At 38.9% G+C, this 21,668-nt stretch overlaps 1 protein-coding gene across 2 annotated transcripts in view; it reads right to left on the bottom strand.

Annotated features, from left to right (window-relative positions):
- Positions 1-2,555: 2,555 nt before the first annotated feature.
- Positions 2,556-21,668, bottom strand: part of BOLL (boule homolog, RNA binding protein) — a 31,247-nt gene continuing 12,134 nt past the window's right edge. The window contains exons 5-11 of one of the 2 annotated variants that reach the window (XM_072874442.1): positions 21,455-21,530; positions 17,859-17,986; positions 15,735-15,806; positions 14,708-14,755; positions 13,489-13,614; positions 9,426-9,527; positions 2,556-2,579 (exon numbers count right to left, since the gene is read on the bottom strand). In XM_072874442.1, coding sequence (XP_072730543.1) covers positions 2,556-2,579; positions 9,426-9,527; positions 13,489-13,614; positions 14,708-14,755; positions 15,735-15,806; positions 17,859-17,986; positions 21,455-21,530 — 576 coding nt within the window. The remainder of the gene's footprint in view (positions 2,580-9,425; positions 9,528-13,488; positions 13,615-14,707; positions 14,756-15,734; positions 15,807-17,858; positions 17,987-21,454; positions 21,531-21,668) is intronic. The other variant, XM_072874443.1, reaches the window with a different exon arrangement.

Below are 21,668 nucleotides of genomic sequence, written 5' to 3'. Positions count from 1 at the left end.
TGGATCTTTCAAGTTTATGTAATCCAGAAATTAAATGTTAAATTTTCCCTTTAATAAAAGTATGCTGGTTTTCAATCTATGTTAGTAACCAAAGTTTATACAGTAGGCTGTGTATCAGAAATCACCATTTTGTCCTGTAACAGTATTTTTATTAAGAAAGGAAATGCAGGATAAAATCATGGTTTCATATGTTTTCACCTGTCCAAACTACAAAATTTCATTTTATTACTTTACAAAAAGGAGTGGTATTTTAACTTAGGCATTTCCAGGCAAATATTAGAAGTTAGGAAGAACACATCCTCCACGTGATAGGTACGTTAGCAAAGGAGATAGCTAAAAATCTGTTTTACAGAATCTGTAGAAGGCGGTATAAGAATTTTATCTTCATTCTGTAATCTTTTCTAGGATGAAAATGGGGACTTCATGTGTATCGAGGTTTCGGACTCACAGACGAATGATGTGAAAAACTTCTTCCCACAGAATGCGACCTCGATTCCTAAAGAGACGGAAAAATGTTGTGTTGTTTCCTCTATTTCAAAGTGTGTCCCATTTACTACATTAATAATGTTTCAATGAAAAGTTACAGTCCATTTTGATATTGCATCAGCTAGACAGATTTAGTTCAAAAAGGAGAATCAGATTTCCATTACGTACAGAGGTGAAGTCAACAGTCGCAAGATATATCTTCCTTTATTTCCAAGTATGGAATCTTAGAATGAGGTCAAAATTAATGTACTTAAAAAAATAATCAAGTTTTGTTCATTGATCACATAGCCTTAGTAAAGTATGTCAAGTTATTTAAGCAATTGTATCCTCTTTCTAATTGGACAGGGAAAATTTATTTTTATAATGTTACAGTGCAAAACTATGTTTTTTACTTTTGCATTCTCTGCAATGTAGATCAGAGCAATGCATTACTATGGGAATTTATAATAATGCTTACATTTTTTTTTCAGTAGCTAAAACTCAGATTTATAAAACTTGAGCTGAATAACTGATAGCTGTCCTATTTGTACACTAACAAATAGGCAATAGACTGTAATTAAGTAACTTGTCAGTGGATGCCACTACCTGCTGACAAAAGGATAGCAAGATGCAGAAAACAGGGCTACCATTTTAGGTGCTGGCAAGAACAGCTTTTACAATACTTGTACTATTCTGTTTATTCTTCCTAAGATGAAATTCTCTTAGTCTCCCTTTGTATCTCAGCTGGTCTGTATCCAATTTATGGAACTCCTATCTGGTTTATTCTCTTTACTTAATCAGTCTGAGTCCTTTCTTCCATTCCTACTATGCCATATGACAGACTCAAACTATCTTTGTTTTCTAACCTTATCTTCTTAGCTCAAGCCTTTTCAGCACTCTAACTGTTTTTGTTTGTTTTGTTAAACTTACTCATCTTTTTACCCTCCCCTCTTTCTTAATATAACCAGCTGTAGTTCCTACATACCTATCAGAATATTCAACCCACTTTAATCTCAAGATTTCAGTTTCTTTCTGTCATCTACTAGCTCCACATCATGTTGTGCATTGCCTTCCTAAACCTCTAGGTTTCATGGCCATCTAGTGCCAGTCTCCCTGCCCACTTTTAGCTTTCCTTACATCAGCCTTACAGGGCTTCAGTCCCAATCTATTTCTCTTACTCTTTCTTCAGTTTTGACTCCTATTAGAATATGGAGGACACAAACACATTTTCTCCACTCCTCTCTGTTGGCTGGTCCCAACAAAAAAGAACTATGCTCAGTTTCACACTGGCAAACTTCTAGTATTTTTTTAAAAGGCACATTTGAGGATAAATCACACAGACACATACACAGACAAGAAGTCACCCTAACAAATAGCAAGCCCCTGCTACAAATCACTGCACTGTTTAAAGGCTATCAAATAAGAAATGGACACAAATTTTAACATGTGCAAAACATGTATTCTTCCCTAGCTTAATTTTATTAAAATACTAATTTTTTAAAGAAGCGTAAGCAACTACAAGCAGCACCTTTTTCACAACAAACAGCATGGTTAAGCACCTGTCAGAGTATAACTCCATGAATATAAACCACTGTAAATCACACAAAATAGGGAGAAAAGGGGAGAAAGTTGAGTTGTCAATAAAGGAATTAAAACAGTTTCAGGAACAAAAATCATACATTAAAGTGCTGAAAATTTCCCTCCCTGTTGAAGGAAAATAATCCAAACACACACAGAATTTGGGAAGCTGAACTAGAAAGAAAATAATGATGGAATTAATACATACATGGTTATCCCATCCCAGGAATGAATGACATAGATTATATACATTTTGTTTTACATAAAAGAATTATTAGGAAATTTACAAACACGCAGGAAGCAGCTAAGTAATACTGCAGACTATGCTAAATTCTATCAGAGCACGTTTTATTATTTACCAATTTGTAAATAGCAAGCATTGCAATGAAACAACTGACCCCAAGTTTCAAAACAGGCAGCTGCTAGCTGGTATGTCGATGATGGATCTCAGCCACATGGGAAGGACTGGACAAGAAAGATCAGTACGGGTAGACTAGAGCTGCCCAAATGGCTTAATAATGAATGCTCCATAGCGTCTGTCAAGCAAAGAGAGAGAGAACATACACATCAGAGAAAGCAAAAGAAAAACAAACCCCACTGAAGTAGAATGCAAACAAATTATTGAATAGAAAAAGAGAAGATTGTAAAGAGAACACAGAAGGAAACATTGTAAGAAAAAGCATGCCAGCTACACCTTTCTATGTTAATATAAAATTAACAAATATATTTTTGGTGGAGTTTAGAAAATCCCTTTTACAGGCAATAGACCTTGCTACACCTAGTGAGAAGCCTCGTTAATCATATATTATGACAACTAGAAGTTTAGATTCCTGTTTCTGAGACCAAGGTAACTTTAAACAAAAGGTTTATTCTCTCTCTCAATTTCACTGCATGCATAAATGAAAAAAATACTTACCTATAGATAAAACATGCTGTCAGGTTTAATTTTTTTGTTCCAGATGGAATATCATACAATAACACACAGTACTAGTATAAAATTACTATCCTTCTCCCAAAATGATTACATCAAGACTTCCCCTTATAAAAACCACAATTTATGTATATATACATGCATGTGTATATACGTAAACATGTATAAACACATGTATATTTATGTGTATTATACACACACAGAACACAAATTTTAGCTTATTACTCCTAACTGCAGAGAAAAATGGAGTGCTCTAAGTTCAGTTAAATTTACAGAACATTCACTACCAAAAGGCCAAGGTGTTAGCATCACATGCCATTACAGTCTGAATGCATACATACATGAACTATATTACAAATGAATACCCTAAATTCTGTTTTGACATAGGAAGATCCTCCTCTGCCTCTTCAGTTAGAGGCAATATAATTATTGCCAATATACTGTAGACTAGAAATGCTCAAGCAAAGAATCTTTGACCTTTCTAAGAAGTATTTTCTTACAGTAAGTAGAAAATTCAATTTTAAAGCTATCAAAAAAGATTGTGGGGAATAGAGAACGAAGTAGTGACAAAAACCAAACACACAGACAAATCTGAAAACCAGGATATATTTCTATCATTGATAGGTTCTTGTTGTTAGAGTTAATTGGGCTTTCAGGAAAAAAACCCCAACCAACCAACCAACCAAATGTAAAAACACTTACTACCCTTGTACTCTTCTGTGCCTTTCCAGAACATTTTCTAAAGAAAAGGGTAAGCTTAAAAGAAGTACTATGCTCTGCACTCCAATCCAGTATATAGCACTTTTAGGTTCCAAGAATTGGATCAAGGAAGACTGTCAGACTTTGTCAGCTAAAACTAGTCTATTGTGGGGACAGGAGTGAAGAGTTTAGATCCACTCCCCCCACCCCTGCTAAATGTCCAAGCTCAAATAAAAGAGAACACTTCCTCCCCTCCCCCAAGGACCTAAAAAGTCCCCTATAGGAAAAGACACTGTATGATCCCGTACTGTTAATGTTGGCCAGAATATTCTGGTGGATACAGAGCATGGGAATAGCAAAAATTCTGACTGACTAGAACCATGCCTGCCTCCTGACAGGTATACGGCAGCTGGAAAAGATGACTGAGAAGGAAAAAAAACCAAACACAACCAAACAAAAACCCAAACAAAAGCATGAAACAAAACAAACTCCACCCACCTACCCACCTCCATGTACCAGAACCTTTTACACCTTTGCTCAGTTTACGTAGACTGCAACTGTGTTGCTCAGCTCCCCAGGCCTCATGGGTCTCCCTCATACACACACAATATCCAATAAACAATTACCAGGCCAGTGCCTCAGAACTCAAGATAACCATCCAGCAAAACAAAAGTTTAACTCACAGGTATTTCTCCCAGGTCTGAAACCAGAGAACGCAAATTTCAATCTTCCCTCAAGTTTCTGCTGTTACTGTAGACTACACAGATCTTACTACCAAACACAATCTCATACATGTCATCTAGGAGCATTCAAACATGAATCTCCCTATTAGAGGACGATTTAAGATCTGAAACACTGCACAAGATCCAGTACAGATTAAAGAAAATTCATGCTTCCTAAAAAAACAAGTGTCACCTAGCAGCCTTTGAGAATGAATGTCAACCTTATCCATTTGTATATAGATGTGAAGATTAAATCAATTCCACGTACTCATGAACAAAAACCTGCCAAAATCCCCAAAAGAAAACACCTTCAAGTAAATACAAAGGATCATTAGCAAACACATGATCAAGGAGGGGGATTAGTATTTTTGATTCAGACCTAATCTCAAATACCAAATCTGGATCTAAAAAATAAATTATAGTTGGAAATTGGGGAATGTTTTCTTCTAATTTTTATTTAAGACTATTACAAATTTTGTACTAAAAGTTACATCAACAAAATGCTATTTAAGTGGTAGAATAGAGAGAATGAAAAATAAGTTAGAGAACTGCCAAAACTGAAGCTTCCTTTGTTAACTACCAAATAGTTTACACGATGAATGAACTGAGTTCTCTTTTTATACATCCACAACAGCAATGGAAACACTGGCTCAGAAATTTGTGATTTTCTTCTTCAATAAAGATTTAATCCATTTTGTTTGCTCACCCTTGTGACCTCATTAAAATATGACTGCAATGCATGCTCTGTTTTGAGCTGCATTTGAAAGCTGTAAGAAGACTACAACTGCCAGAAATATCTGGATACTGGCTGTGCCCATCCTACTCCCACCATGACTTACAGCTCCTAGTATAAAGCATATGTTTATTCCTAATGCAATTCCTAATGCAGTGGAGGCAATTAGCAAAGTAAGGTTAGGTAAGGTAAGGTCCTTATTTTAGGCATCTGGTCTCTCTTCCATGGCCACTACTTGGCAATTTTCAAGTAGCAGATTCATTTGTTGGGATATTTTAACAAGACTATAGCCAGCAGGCAGTATTTTTATGCAGCTGGGGAGTAGGTGGTAATGACACAACCATAGCAGTCTGCTGTCAACATTTGCTCTTTTTTTTTTAATCATTGTTGAGTGTTCAGCCACAGTGGTAGACACAATACAAGCTGATCATATTCATTACACTTGGAATATATTAAAAAACTTGAGTGGGTACATGAAAAGGTAAGGTGAAACGTGAAAAGAAGAATTCTATTCCAGAACTACTAGTTACTACTAAACAAAGCTAACTAACAAAATAAAAATTAAAACCTGTTGAAAATTATTTGGCATCATAGAACCATTTAGGTTGGAAAAGACCTTTAAGATCATCAAGTCCAACCATTAACCTAACACTGCCAAGTCCACCACTACACCATGTCCCTAAGCACCACAACTATATGAGTTTTAAATACCTCCAGGGATGGCAACTCAACCACTTCCCTGCGCAGCCTGTTTCAATGCTTGACAACCCTTTCGGTGAAGAATTTTTTCCTAATATCCAATCTAAACCTCCCCTGGCGCAACTTGAGGCCATTTCCTCTTGTCCTATCATTTGTTACCTGGGAGGAGAGACCAACCCCCACCTCTCTACACCCTCCTTTCAGGTAGTTGTAGAGAGCAATAAGGTCTCCCTTCAGCCTCCTCTTCTCCAGGCTAAACAACCCCAGTTCCCTCAGCTGCTCCTCATAAGACTTGAGACCCCCAGACCCTTCACCAGCTTCATTGCCCTTCTCTGGACACGCTCCAGCACCTCAATGTCCTTCTTTGTACTGAGAGGCCCAAAACTGAACACAGTATTCAAGGTGCAGTCTCACCAGTGCCGAGTACAGGGGGACCATCACTTCCGTATTCCTGCTGGTCACACTATTTCCCATACAAGCCAAGATGCCATTTGCCTTCCTGGCCACCTGGGCACACTGCTGGCTCATATGCAGGCGGCTGTCAACCAACACCCCCAGGTCCTTCTCTGCTGGGCAGCTTTCCAGCCACTCTTCCCCAAGCCTGTAGCGCTGCATGGGGTTGTTGTCACCCAAGTGCAGGACCTGGCACTTAGTCTTGTTGAACCTCATACAATTGGCCTCGGCCCATCGATCCAGCCTGTCCAGGTCCCTCTGCAGAGCCTTCCTGCCCTCAAGCAGATCAACACTCCCGCACAACTTGGTGTCATCTGCAAACTTACTGAGGGAGCACTCAATCCCCTCATCCAGATCATTGATAAAGATATTAAACAGAACTGGCCCCAACACAGAGCCCTGGGGGACACCACTTGTGACCGGCCGCCCACTGGAGTAAACTCCATTCACCACCGCTCTTTGGGCCCGGCCATTCAGCCAGTTCTTTACCCAGCAAAGCGTACACCCATCCAAGCCATAAGCAGCCAGTTTCTCCAGAGAATGCTGTGGGAAACGGTGTCAAAGGCTTTACTCAAGTCTAGGCAGACAACATCCACAGCCTTTCCTTCATCCACTAAGTGGGTCACCTTGTCATAGAAGGAGATCAGGTTGGTCAAGCAGGACCTGCCTTTCCTAAACCCATGCTGACTGGGCCTGATCGCCTGGTTGTCCTGTATGTGCTGTGTGATGGCACTCAAGATGATCTGCTCCATAACCCTCCCCACCACCGAGGTCAGGTTGACAGGCCTGTAGTTCCTCAGATTCTCTTTCCAGCCCTTCTTGTAGATGGGTGTCACATTTGCTAACCTTCAGTCAACTGGGACCTCCCTGCTTAGCCGGGGGGGGATAAAGGATTGAAAGCGGCTTGGTGAGCACTTGTGCCAGCTCCCTCAGTACTCTTGGGTGGATTCCACCCGGCCCCATGGATTTGTGTGTGTCTAAGTGGTGTAGCAGGTCGCTAACCATTTCCCCTTGGATTATGGGGGCTTCATTCTGCTCCCTGTCCCTGTCTTCCAGCTCGGGGGGCTGGGTACCTGTAGAACAACTGGTGTTACTATTAAAGACCGAGGCAAAGAAGGCATTAAGTATCTCAGCCTTTTCCTCACCCTTTGTCACTGTTTCCCCCCACATCCAATAAAGGATAGAGATTCTCCTTAGCCTTTGTAATTAATAAAATTATCAGAATTCAGCAAGTCTTTGTAAGGGTTTAACTATATCTGTGAATCTACTTGAGACCCGAACAGAGCAGAGTTTCAATTATGGGTAGCAGAAGACTTCTGAAAAAACAGGTAAGAATGAGCAAGAAATACAGTGAAGGAATGGACAGGATTAGCAATTTCACGCTCAGTTTCATCAAGTTTAAATCTGCACTGCTAACACAAGCCTTACTTCCTCTATCCTGTCCCAAACTTCTTGTATAGGTACAAGAGTTTGTGCAGTTACTTGACAAACTGGTCTGAGAAACTGATCCAAATCTAAGTTAGCTCTTTTTGGGTCGTGGGAGTGGGGCTTAATCTTTAACTACATCAGTTCCCTGACTTGATTTACCATACTGCCTCACAAAAACCTCTACCAGCACAGGAAATGGGTGGTGTGGAAAATGGAATGAATTGCTGGGTTATGCCAGCTTTGGCTGTGTGAAATCACTTCTAAAGCTATGGATAAACATAGAAAATATTATATCAGGAGATAAATAAGGAGTCTGAATTTGCAGCTCATTTCCTATACCACAGTAACCAAACATGGTTTTACCATGCATGCACATATTCTAATGTAAATTAACACATTATCACTTATCAGAGAGTAAATTACTTCGCCTTTGCTATAAGCTAAAGCATGGTACTGTGGCAATTACTGTAGAAGACGAAGAGCTATTGTGCTCTAGATCTACCTTGTAACTTACTTCACACTATCTTGTTCGTATAGCCTTGGCCCTAGGAAAGATAATAAAAGTAAAGTTTCAAGGTGAAAAAGCTTGTTTCTCTATTTGATACTGTAAGTATGCACTTGTTTTTGATTCTGAGACTACTATTACCATTTTTTAAAAGTGTTTTCATACACTGTAAGAAAATTGAATATAAACTGGATATTGTGATCACTGTGCTACACCAACTCCCTTTTAAGTATTTCTTAAAAATACAAATCACTCAGGATTACTATTCTCAAATTCATATTCAGCTTCTACTTTTTTAATTGGAGTATTTGCATTTTATTCCAAGATAACACTTAATGTTACAGCCCCCTCTACTGGAAATATTTAGTAGATATGGTTACACAATAGCCTGGAAAAAAGATTCTTCTCTTAAAAGAAATGTAAAATAAATGAAAAAAATACATATAAAAGCCTGTAACATGCCGTTGATTCATTCATATTTAGTCTATCATTTGTAGTTGAGTAAGCATCTTTCACAGAACAGTAAGTGCTGTAGTATCAGGTAAAACTACTGATACCTTTAGTCCTTTGTTATCAGGCAAATCTAGGCTAAATCTAGTTTAGACATTATTTAATATGTTGTGTTAACAACCTTATTAATTTAGGCAAAAGGACCTTAAACTGGGAACCAAAAAACCTGAACAACTTGTGCCAGGTTGACATGGAAGAATCACATTTTCGAATGGCCATTCAAAATCAGAGCTGCGCAGAAAAACACCCACAGGTGGCCAACTGGGACAGTTTTTCATACTCCATGTTCCAAAACCCCACCTCGCCACAACATGATACGGTTATCTAAGGTTGCAAGTAATAAATTCAACTTCTCAAGATCCAGAGACAGAGAGACAAGGATTTGTAACCATCATTTCAAAGAACTGAATAAGGTTCACTGTTTTCTCTCAAAAAACGTTTTTCATTTGCAGTTTTCTTTGTATCTCAAGTTGTAAAATAACAAGTCGTTTATTTTTTTTTAGTTTCCCCAAATAGTTCCAAAGCAAGTAATACTTAGGTCCTCTGTAACAAAGCCTCAAGTGAAGAAAATAATCTCAGTTTCTCTGCAACATTTCTGTTTTCCTTATTTATTAATTCATTAATAAAAGACTTTTTAATCCCTGCCCCTCTTCTCTTACTGTCCCCCTTCAAGAAACGGGACAGTAAGACTACAGTGCTTACTTTAACTATCTTAGTTTGAATACTCACAGGTGCAGGCATGGCTATGGCACTCTGGGCATAAGGCTGATGATGTGGTGCTTGAACTCCATGATCAGAATACAGCTAGTATAAAAAAATAAATACAAAAAATTAGCCCAAAAGCTTGTTTCACAATTTTATCTTTTTGCAAACCTTTCACATGAATTTAAGGAATCACATGAAGATTCCTTAAAACTTCAAACTGTGGGCTATGTTTAATCTAAACTACTGACTTTTTAAAAACAAAAATTTCAATATTTAAATCTATGTTTTCCCCACTGTACCAAAGTTTGGTAAATTTAGTTTATCTAGATCAGTGTCAAAAAGCACTTTCCCTGACATAAGCAGCACGCTTCTCTACTACAAATCCATTTCACTCGGCTCTAATTGGAACAGTGTTGTGCTGGTTTTGGCTGGGATAGTTCATTTTCTTCATAGTAGCTAGTATGGGGCTATGTGTTGGATTTGTGCTGGAAACAGTGTTGATAACACAGGGATGTTTTAGTTGTTGCTGCACTAGTCAAGGACTTTTCAGCTTCCCATGCTCTGCCAGGTACACAAGAAGCTGGGAGGGGACAGAGCCAAGATAGCTGACCCCAACTGACCAAAGGGCTATTCCATACCATATGATGTCATGCTCAGTATATAAACCTGGGGGAAGAAGAAGGAAGGGGGGGATGTTCGGAGTGACGGCATTTGTCATCCCAAGTAACCATTACACATGATGGAGCCCTGCTTTCCTGGAGATGGCTGAACACCTGCCTGCCCATGGGAAGGAGTGAATGAATTCCTTGCTTTGCTTTGCTTGCCTGCGCGGCTTTTGCTTTCCCTATTAAATGGTCTTTATCTCAACCCACGAGTTTTCTCCCTTTTACTCTTCTGATTCTCTCACTCATCCCACTGCGGGGGGAGTGAGCGAGCGGCTGTGTAGGGCTTAGTTGCCGGCTGGGGTTAAACCACAACAGTCCTTTTTGGTGCCCAACATGGGGCTCAAACGGTTCGAGATAATGACACATTTGATTGGAATGTGCTAGATCAAATTTATAGCTGTTATTGCTGTTTAGCTATTAATGGGCAGGCTTCTGTGCTTGCCATAGGGCTTGCTTGCCTTACTGTATATTAGAGTCTAGTGCTCATTAGTGGCTGCTTTTTTGCTTTTGCTGCTTGCCATGCTGCTGTACTGCAGATCATCTTACTCTGTTGTGCGTGGGAACATTTCAATAACAGCAATGGCGATGTGCCTGGACTGCAAGTGGCCAGGGCATCGCTGCTGTTTCTGTGCTGCTGTACTGGACAGGCTGGAACTCCAGTGTGAACTCGAGTCGAAGAGACTGTGACCTGTGGATGAATCCACATGGGAGCAGGACACCCCGAAGCATCTGTGCCCATGGATAAGCCCATGCCAGAGCAGGTATATCTTGAAACGTCTGTGGCCATGGTTATGTCTGTGCCACAGCAGGTATACCTCAACATCTGAAGGGATTGTGGCCCAAGGATAAGTCCATGCTGGATAAGGTGTACCTCGAAGCATCTGTGGCTGTGGATGAAGTCCATGCTGCAGCAGGTACACCTTGAAGCATCAGTGGCTGTGCATGAGGCCATGCTGGAGCAAGTTTACTTCTGAAGGGACTACAGTCTGCGGATAAGTCCAAGCTGGAGCAGGGCAAGGGGAGGAGTTCATTGCAATGTTAAACCTGATGGTCTGGTCCAAAGGGACCAGGGGTGGAGACTGTAATGGAAATACCTTTAAATTGTTGTAACCTGGGATTTGAGTTGCATGTTGTTATGGGAATTACTATAGCAGGAACCCCTTGTTACTAGCCAGGCTAGGAGCAAGGGGAGGAGTTCATTGCAATGTTAAACACTATATCCTGGCACAAAGGGACCAGAGGTGGAGATTGTAATGGATATACCTTTAAATTGTTGTAACTCATGATCTGAGTTGCATATTACAGGAATTAGTATAGCCAGAACCACCTGAACCAATGGAGGACAAGCCTTACAAGTGCAGGAGTGACCCTACCTGAGCTGGCTTTGGTGCCCAGTAACTCCAAGAAACACACCACCTCTCCTGTTCTGAGTGACTACCATAAGAGATGGAGCCCAAAGTCACGGACTAAATGAACTCACTGGACATTTTGTGGACATTTATGAACATTTTACAGGGGTGGTCCATAGACTAAGGGAATGACGGGAAGGGTGATGGTGGGTAATGAGAATGTATTGGATAGTGTGAGACTGAGCATGACATAAATGGCATGGAATAAGGGGTCGAGAATGTGTTGGTTTTGGCTGGGATAGAGTTAATTTTCTTTATAGTAGCTAGTATGGGGCTATGTGTTGGATTTGTGCTGAAAACAGTGTTGATAACACAGGGATGTTTTAGTTGTTGCTGCACTAGTCAAGGACTTTTCAGCTTCCCATGCTCTGCCAGGTACACAAGAAGCTGGGAGGGGACAGAGCCAAGATAGCTGACCCCAACTGACCAAAGGGCTATTCCATACCATATGATGTCATGCTCAGTACGTAAAGCTGGGGGAAGAAGAAGGAAGGGGGGGATGTTCGGAGTGATGGCGTTTGTCTTCCCAAGTAACCATTACACATGATGGAGCCCTGCCTTCCTGGAGATGGCTGAACACCTGCCTGCCCACGGGAAGGAGTGAATGAATTCCTTGCTTTGCCTTGCTTGCCTGCGCAGCTTTTGCTTTCCCTATTAAACTGTCTTTATTTCAACCCACGCGTTTTCTCACTTTTACTCTTCTGATTCTCTCCCCCATCCCACTGGGGGGAGTGAGCGAGAGGCTGTGTGGGCTTAGTTGCTGGCTGGGGTTAAACCACAAGTGTTTAAAGGTGTAGATTACAATATTGAAACGTAATTCCCAGCATTATCGCACTTACAAGATATTTACATACAAATAATACACAGGCTTTTCTTTGAATTTTACACCATCTTCCGAATTTCCACATACCGCTTCCTTTAACATCAACAAATTATGTACCTGTGAACTGAGAGCATGTTACATCCAAATATTCCTTAACTAATTTTGCATTTTTCCTTAATGCTCACAGATTTCAAATTTATCTGTATAAGCTGATATCTGATTTATTAAATACAAAACGTAAAAACAACATTGATAATAAGATTTATGATTATACGATAAATAAATACTGAGATTTATGCACTTGAAAAAAAGAAGGAAAACCCCAACAACCAAAGTCTTGTATTATTCAAGACCTTTGTAGGTAAAGTAAATTACTTAAGTGGGAAATCCTGACATACCTAAGATGTTTGAAATACCAGTTTTGGAACTCCTCTTGTAGCAATAAAATACTCTTCAACTTTTGTAAAAATACTTGATTACTGTCCTAATTTACCATTTATTTTGGCATCCCTGTTAATTAGGAATGAATCATCAAAGAGGAAAAGTACCAATTAATCATAATACATTTTCAATTTCATAGTAAGTTTTTCCGTAGCCAATTATTTACTGTCATTTTTAATATCCATTTATAAAGAAATGGCCTTATTGTACATTAAGAATCTCTTAAGAAACATTAGAAATGCTATTGTTATAGAAGCAAAAAAAATCATAAACAAAGAAGAAATTACTTAGTCGTTCAACTACTCTTAATTCATTCTGATCTTCAGAATATTTAGAAATGAGCTTCTACTCACACAGAAGAATTACTTCAGGAAATTGTTATGGCTTGGGTAGACTACTCCAGCATTCTGAAGAGTCTGACTCCCATTTTATTTAAGTGTTGTTTTCAAACAAAACAAATTGACTAGTCTTCATACTGCTGTCAGTCATACACTTGTGACCCTCAAATATTTCAGAATCAAAGCATCCTCCTAGAAAACTGGAAGAGATACTCTAACCTGCGGACAACTGAAATGATTTAACAGCAGCAGCATGGGTGTGGGGGTAAGTACACGGAACAGTTGACATAAGTGCTCTGAACTGCCTGTGCTTAAACTAAAATATTATGTTTTTCAATTGCAGATAAATGGTTCAATTGTAAGTAAAAATTTTTATAAGAGTACCTCAGGAACTGCAGCTTCCACTAGGAGAGGAGGAGGTATACATCCACTTTCCTGGGTAATCCCTATTGGCTGATAAATGACTTCAGATGGTTGCAGATACAAGAATGAAGGTGAAGAGGCAGGAGACTGAAAGAAAACACATTGTTTGCATAAATTGTATGATTTATGCACTATAAATACCAAAGTGTATTTTACAGTCTTCTTTGCTACATACAAACGAAGGTAAAACTTTAAAAGAAAGTGTCAAATTCATCTTTGATAACCTAAAGAAACTAAGGGAGGGGGAAGTGGGTAGAAAGGTCAGGTAGAATAAAACAAAGATGTCCTTTAATCACTTTCACAGTTTTCAGATTTTACTTACATTTTGGAGAGCATTGTTAGAGAAATCTTAAACTTTAAAAAATTGACACTTACTCTCAAGATCACAGAAACATAATACCTTTAATTTTCTCTTGCAAAAATGTTACGTTAAAAAACCTGAAAATTTTAGTTTTAAAATAAAACGGACAATATTTCTGTAATTCAGCACCCAGATTTCAAAGCAGCAGACTGACATCTATTAATAGAGCAAAACTAACCATAACTGGACAAGGCTGGCTGCTACTAAAGTAATGAGGACACACTGTAATGTTCAAGCTTCAGGGACTTGGTCCCCTGAGCTTCAAACTGTTCAAGTTCCTTGAGTGGCAAGATTTCCATAATAAGCACATCTGCTACAGAGATCACAAAACCAATAAAGTCTCCCTCCAGAATTACCAAGTTAGCAATTTCAAGTTTTTCCTCCTATTTCAAGGGTCTGGGTCTAATTTCACCATACTTCTGTGTCTACATGCCTCTGCTAGCAATACTCCAATGAAACATGACAGTTAGTACCAGTTAATGAGCTAGTTAATACTAATTTCTCCTTTCAGGCAAAATACGGCAGTTTTTACCTGCTTCTGAGAACTTACTAGATAATTTAATACAAACTTTTTGCCAGAGGGAGAGGGGAGAGGAAGATGCTTTCTTTCCATCAGAGTTGTATTTGATGTTTCAAAACCCGCTATTTTATGCCTTCTATTGTATCAGAAAGTGTTGCAGATGCATTGCTAAAATATAGCAATTAATATTTATTTCAAGTGCTGTGAATAGTGGGAAATTTCACTGTTAGGTAAGTGCACCATACCTTTACCTAGATGCAAACTAATGGTAAAATGCTGCAACTATGAACAGTATTTACCTGTGGAACAGACCACTGCCACTGACTTGGAAGACACTGTGTTGGCGCCTAAATTCAAACAAAAAAAAAGGTATTACTTACGTGATTAAGAACATATGCATACACATACTAGAATTCCCGACATACTAGAATCAAAACTATCTCAAATCTATAACGTTCTTAATTAAAAAGAAGAAATATGATTTTTCATAAGCCCCCAAATAATTCAGGAACATAGTTTTGTCTACTTTCACTCAGCCTCTGACTTGGGCATTTCATAAGCTTCTAAAATAATGAAGCATCTAAGGAGCATGCCTAATTAGGAAAACAGAAGATACAAAATGCAGTTAACTTTCCAATACACATTAAAAACACAGACATACTGCACAAATCCACTAGTGGGCCACCATGATGGTTAGGGGACTGGAGAACAGACACATCAGGATGCTGAGAGAATTGGGTTTATTCAGCCTTGAGAAGGATAAAGGTGGGAGGGGATAATTATTGCTGACTACAACTACCTAAGGGGGGGGTGTGGGGGTGGAGCATAAATATGACCGAGCCAGATTCTCATCAGAGGTGTTCAGAGCACAACAGTCAATGGACACAGGCTGGAACATTGAAAACTACCTAGTTACAAGGAAAAAAGTCTTTTACCATGAGAAGGGTCAAATATTGGAAGAGGCTGCCCAGAAAGGTTGTGGAAGATATTTAAAATTCAGCTGGACAAGTTCTGAGAAACCTGATCCAGCCCTGCTTTGAGCAGGAGTTTGGCTTAGATGATAAAAGTTAAGGATGGTACTCAGCCAATTGTCTAGCAACACCAAATAAAATTTTAATTCATTGCATTTCCATGTAGTTACATAGGCAGAATAAATTGTATTCTAGTGAAAAGAAAGCCTTCGATGAAGTGAAAATCTGTTTTATATGACTATTTTGAACAGTCTTTTTATTTCCTATGAATAAACAGACCTGAGAGAGTGCTGCACATAAGACTGCATGGCTGGAAGGAATACTGATGGTCTGAAACCCATTTTCAAACAGATACCTGATAATGGTATGTAGGAGACTGATAAACCGGTTGAGCTACCATCATAGGTGAACTGGAAACAGAGCGTGACTTAAAAAGAAAAAAAGTTACAAGTCTTAATGCAGCAATTTCATAAATTGTCACTCCTATTAAGAACAGTTCTGAAGTACTATAATGTTGAACCACCTCCCCTCCCTTTTTGAAAATGGATTTACCAAGTTTTAATTTACACTCAGATTCTTCAAAACCACTGTTTCTAAGGGCCTACATTAGAGATGAAACAAAAATCTTTGGAATATTTAGTTCTTTTCAGAAAGCACTAGGCCATCACTATCTAGAGATGTTACGGCGATCCACAATCCTGACCATAGGTACATTTTTATAAACACTTAAGGCAACCTAAGTTGTCATGGATGTATTCCTATCCTCTCCACAGCCTCAACTCAATCTTCCCTTTTCCGTTCCCTTCCCTCACACCAGCCCCAGCATCCATCTCATTTGGCAGTGAGGCAGTTCAGGGAGCTAAACCAGCCAGAAACCTGCCTGGGTTTCTTGGGGGCCCAGTTTAGCGTCAGAGAAACACCAGTGAAAGAAAGGGGGGCAGAAATATATGGCCATGTTAGAGGACAACATAGGACTGTGAACCTCTAGTTCTGACTAGTTAAAGCTAGTGTGTGCAATTCCCATGTCATTAAATTCCTTCATTCCTGCAAATATTTAGGAAGGAACTGCTCCACAACTACTTTAATTAATTCTACACTATATGAAAATGTAGAATGCAAAATGGAAACAAAAAGACCCAATCTGCACTGTTATACATGCACAATACACACCAAAAAGTATTAATATCTTTAATTTGATTAATGTTTTCTGTAACATCAAATTTTCAGGTTTTTTCCTTAACTTCTTTATATAGGTACTTTCCTAATGATGAAAATTCAGAATATGTAAATAACTGAAACCAAAAGCACTATTTCTAATTGGAAATATTAAGTGCTTTTTCGCTGAAACACAGTGGATATGAGGCAGGGCACCAGAACCGAAGTTCAGTACTAAAACACAAAAAGTATTTTTTCCAACAGGTAGGATTTGAGCAAGTTCTAGAGAACTATAGAGCATGAACTTCAAAAAGGCTTTCTAAAATACATGAACAGGTGTTTATGCTTATCCTCCAAAGTTGAGAAGGCACTACATCGTGCCTCTGTTAGGACAGCAAACATCATTGAAGTTAAGAGAAGTGATTAGAACAGAGGTTAAATACTGAGAAAAAGATTCTACAGTGCCAAAATAAACAACATAAAAGAACCTATTACTGATCTCATGTCTGTTTTGGGAAAGTTTGGTTTTATTTATTAATAATTCTTCTATTGAGTTTTTCCCCCAGTACGTGAAGGGATTTTCCATTCATTTATAGAGATGGCACGTACAGCCTCTGTGAATGCTGCTTTTACAGAAATTAGTAAGGATGCATCCTCTATGCAGGTCCTGTGCCTTATGCAGATCCCATCAGTCTTGCAATCCTTCCCTCTTGTTAAAAAAAAAACAACAAAACCAAAACCCAACCAAGAACCAAAACCACAAACTGAAGTGATTGACAACTCCTTCCTGTACTTCCCAATAAATTCTGTCCAAGTTCCCCAAGCCTACTAAAGCCAAACAATTGATCTACTGAATTATCTTTCTCCTAAAACAAGCAGTATTTGTGAAAGAGTATGTGAAGGACCATAAAGTTACCCAATTTCACTTTTCCTTTGTTTATCTAGTATTATGTTCTCTTTTCATCCTCAGCGTAATATTTTGCAGCCAAGAACACATCACTCATGGAGGAGTAACAAATGGAGCCAATCAAGGCTCATAAGCACCAACAACTCCTTAGTAAAAAACAACTTCTCCTGGGGTAGGGCCCACACTGATTCTGAACTACCCTGTCCAGTAGGTCACATCAAAGCAAAGTTCCCTGCAGAAGAACAAGAAACTTAAGTAATATTTAAAAACCACCAAAACAAACGGACTAATATAAAGGAAGCCATTTAAACATCGAACATGAGGCACAGCTGAAGAAACTGGAAGCAGGAGGGACTTGAAAACACTGCACTCAGCCTGGTCCACAGAAAAGCACATATACAAAACTAAATTACTTACTGGCCATGGCTGTGGAACAGAAGCAACTTCAGATGTATGAAAATAAGCCACTCCATTATGGTAAATGTAAGGATATCCACTTGAAGTAGTTAAGTACATTGTACCAGCTTCTGGTATTACAGTAGAACCTGGAATTAATATTTTAAAAGTTTACTTACCAGTAAATTTTTTTTTTTAGACGTGCAGGTCATATAAAAAAGAAGAAAAGATCATTTCTGATCTTCAGAGAAGCAAAACACTCAAAGGAGAGAACATGGGGCACTGTGCCTAGTGCCATCTCAATTCCCTCTCAAACACAAAACCATGAAAGCAGATGGTCCACAGGATATCTCCAGAGGTAGATGGGAAGGTGTGCAGAAGATGACATGTATATAAATTAATAGACACAGATAACTCCAATTACCAAATAAAAATAATGTATTTTTTAATCTTCAAATATGCAAAGGTAACTTCACATTGTAGGAGATTTTCTTTGGTAACCTCCACATAGTCATATTTAGCTGAAACAGGATCCAAGCACTATAAACAACAGAATTATTTCATTACAAGGTGCAGCCTGGTTTCTCAACACACACAGACTGTCTTTCTGTGATGGCACATTGCCTGGCAAAAGTAAAAACTGTCCAGATGTCAGCAACAGGGACACTTCTCAGCAATGCTGCCGCTACGATGGAGGTTATAAATGAGCATGGTGTGACCCCAGAGCAGAATTCCATCTACATAGCCCTCTAACAGGTACTGAAAGCAAGCACTATTCAAATAAAGGGATACCTATCCCTATGCAGAGATTGTTTAACTTTTTCTAACACTGCCTTTAAGAACACCTAGGCTCTCTTTCTGTCTGCATTTTGGGGGGCATGGGACAGGACTTCGTGTTTCTCTAAAACTTTATGTCAAACTTGAAGACAAGTTTCAGTTTCAAATATAGAGACTTCTGTAAAAAAAAGGAATATTAATTCTGTAACTGAAATCGAAATCTTGGAATCACATTAAGTAGTAACATAGCATGGAAAAAACTCAGGAAGAACACAATATGAAGATCACTGAGCAAGTTTTAGTTTTTCATCTCCCTTGCAAAGGTTAAGTGCCATGAGGAAGTGCCATTTTATGGACAGACATAACACTAAAGAGATTACTAGAATGCTAAGTGGAGGACCAAGAAGGGTCCCACAATGATTCAAAGGCCTTTATTGATGGTAAAGAGTTTGACTAATTCCTAGAAAAGCCTGAAGACGCTCAGATACAATAAAGCTGAAATACAATCCACAGACAGGTCAGGCTAAGATAGTCGTTAGGATAGTGTTAAACAGACCTTAGAAAAATTAGAGGCTACTTTACCTCCAGTAAGCAATCTAGAATAGTAGTTACTGATATCTCAAATGAGGAGACCAACAGGATCCCATGGCCAACAACCTGTCCACTTCGTTAACTACCAAGTAAATTGCACAGAACTTTCTGCTACTGTTGGATAAGTCTCTTACAAAGGAAAAGGAAATATTCTCCATCAAATCTGGCAAACTCACTGTGACAGGAAAAAAAAACAAAACAAGCAACTTGGGGAGGTATAGCTATCTGAAATTCTTCCAGCCCACAATTCATCATTCTTCTTCCAGTTGTTCATGTTTGGTTTCTACTTTTCAGCTTTTAGAATGCCCATTTTCACAATATTTGGTGCTGGGGAAAAGCAAACTGAGTGGTCCTCCCACTCAGTATGTTCAAAGTGCTTAGCAAAAAAGGTCCTATGATGACAGAAGAGCTAAAAACTGTTTTGCTTAATATTAGGGAAGACAGGTACTAGATTATAGGTGGGCTGGAGAGGACAGCGATAAATGGGCTATCTCTTCAATTCTACTAAATATAATAGAACCACAGCCTTACAGTGATACTGCAAGTCTAAGTTTTTTGGCTTCATGAACCTCAAGATGAGCTGCAGTAGGACAAAGTATCCTAGTGACTAAGGTTGGCAGGCTGAGCATGAGAGTAGACACATCAAAATCAGATCCTAGGATATGTCCCCAGGTGTCAATATGATCTTGTGTCACAGATCTATCCTAGGCCTGAGGAAGAAGTGGCAGAGTCAAACAAGGCCACAAACAGAGATCTCAAAAGGACACAGCAGCTTTCTTCAAAATATGTTTTTGAGGTTCTTTTTTCCCCTCTGTTCTCCCAGTTCTCAAAACTGAAGAAATATGCCCCTCTTCTATCAGTACACACATTCAGCACAAGAGTCAGAGGAAGCATGCACCACAAGTCAGGCAGTGCAACTGAGAAAGTCCAAGTCACAGGTGGAAAGGGAAATAAAGCACAGCAAAAAAAAAAGCATATAACTCCTTGATGATGACTGAGCAAAGATCACGCTGATTAATTTCTAAAGCAAAGAAACTATAGAGTTGGAACGAACTGGAAATGGAATACTATTCAGGAATAGTATTGGAATACTATTCCAGGGGAATACTATTTTCCCCTGGAAATGGAATACTACATACTCACAAGGGAGAAGGGCATACCTATGCATGAGGGGAGGAAGAGAGAGGGAAGTTTCCTGTCTGCACCAACAGTGGTAGTGTACATATGAGCTACTTCTAATAGATAATGTGACAACTAAAGAAAGCTTTAGAATTAAACTAAAATTCTCTGTATTGTCCTCAGACAGAAGATGAGCAAAAGTTTATTTTTCTTCTTCCAAAAGGTAGTATAGGACAAACACTGAAGGAAAGTTACAGAAGTACACTTCATTCCCTCCGGCACTTATAAAGGGAATGTATTTTACACCTGACAGGTAGCCCTTACTGAGGAATAACAAAACAGCATGCCCTGCTATGCCAAAACCTGACAGATCTTGTCTTAAAAGTTGGCGATTTATATCCTACATTTTCAGTAGCGTATTATAGAAATAAAACAGCCCCTGGCAGAAGGGGAAGGCGTCTTCTCTAGAAGAAAAGCTGTCTTCTGTCTCCTCCAAAAGAACATCATAACAGCATACTTGCTCAAGATAAAGAAGTCATCTGACAAAAACCCCAAACTTACCAATACTCCCTTTACGTAGGTGTTCAGTCTAAATAGTTCTTTGCCAGAGAAGGAACATACAGCATCCATTCCGTTATCTTACAGCAAAGAACTCTTAAGTAGTGAATGGTGACTGCAACCACCCATTCCTTATGGTTTCGACCAAAGAAGGCAAGATGCAACAGTCCTGATGGATTTTGCTAATACAAATAAATAAATCTGTAACAACCCAATCAACCAGCATAGCCTGCTTTATCCTGTAGAATCTGTGAGGACAGTCTAAGTGTTTAGACTTGAGGTTCTGCTTGGCAACTAAATTTCCAACTGAGAAGACTTTCCATTCAGTTTGTTCCTAGATAATCTTTTCCAAGAAAGAAAATAAACAACATATTAAGGGAGAAAAGAACCAGAGATCGTCAATCTGTTTATTTGGACATTTCCACTGGCATGCATTTACTTCCATGCAAACCATTCTGAGCATATTCCACGCACAGCATTAATACAGTGCATGACAGGCACATCTTGGTTAAAAACTTACATTCATAGTGTAGACACTTACATAAAACACAAATGTAAATAAAAATACATACGAGGACTCCGTATTTGCTGTTTTCTTATTGCTGGACCAATATTCAATTTCTTATCCTTATAATTAAGTTTTTTAGCCTAGAATTAAAGAAAAAAAGACAATCAGTATGTGTATTTTCTACTCATATCTAGGAATCCAAGAAACAAAAATGAGAAGTAGACAAGGCACTTCACAGGTTTCACCCTCCCCTGCTTTTTGTTTACAGTGCATCTCAG

The sequence above is a fragment of the Ciconia boyciana genome, chromosome 10 (assembly GCF_034638445.1).
Source record: "Ciconia boyciana chromosome 10, ASM3463844v1, whole genome shotgun sequence".
In the NCBI taxonomy this organism is placed as follows: domain Eukaryota; kingdom Metazoa; phylum Chordata; class Aves; order Ciconiiformes; family Ciconiidae; genus Ciconia; species Ciconia boyciana.
Note: the sequence above shows the minus strand (reverse complement) of the source record. Positions and strands in the feature narration are given on the sequence as shown.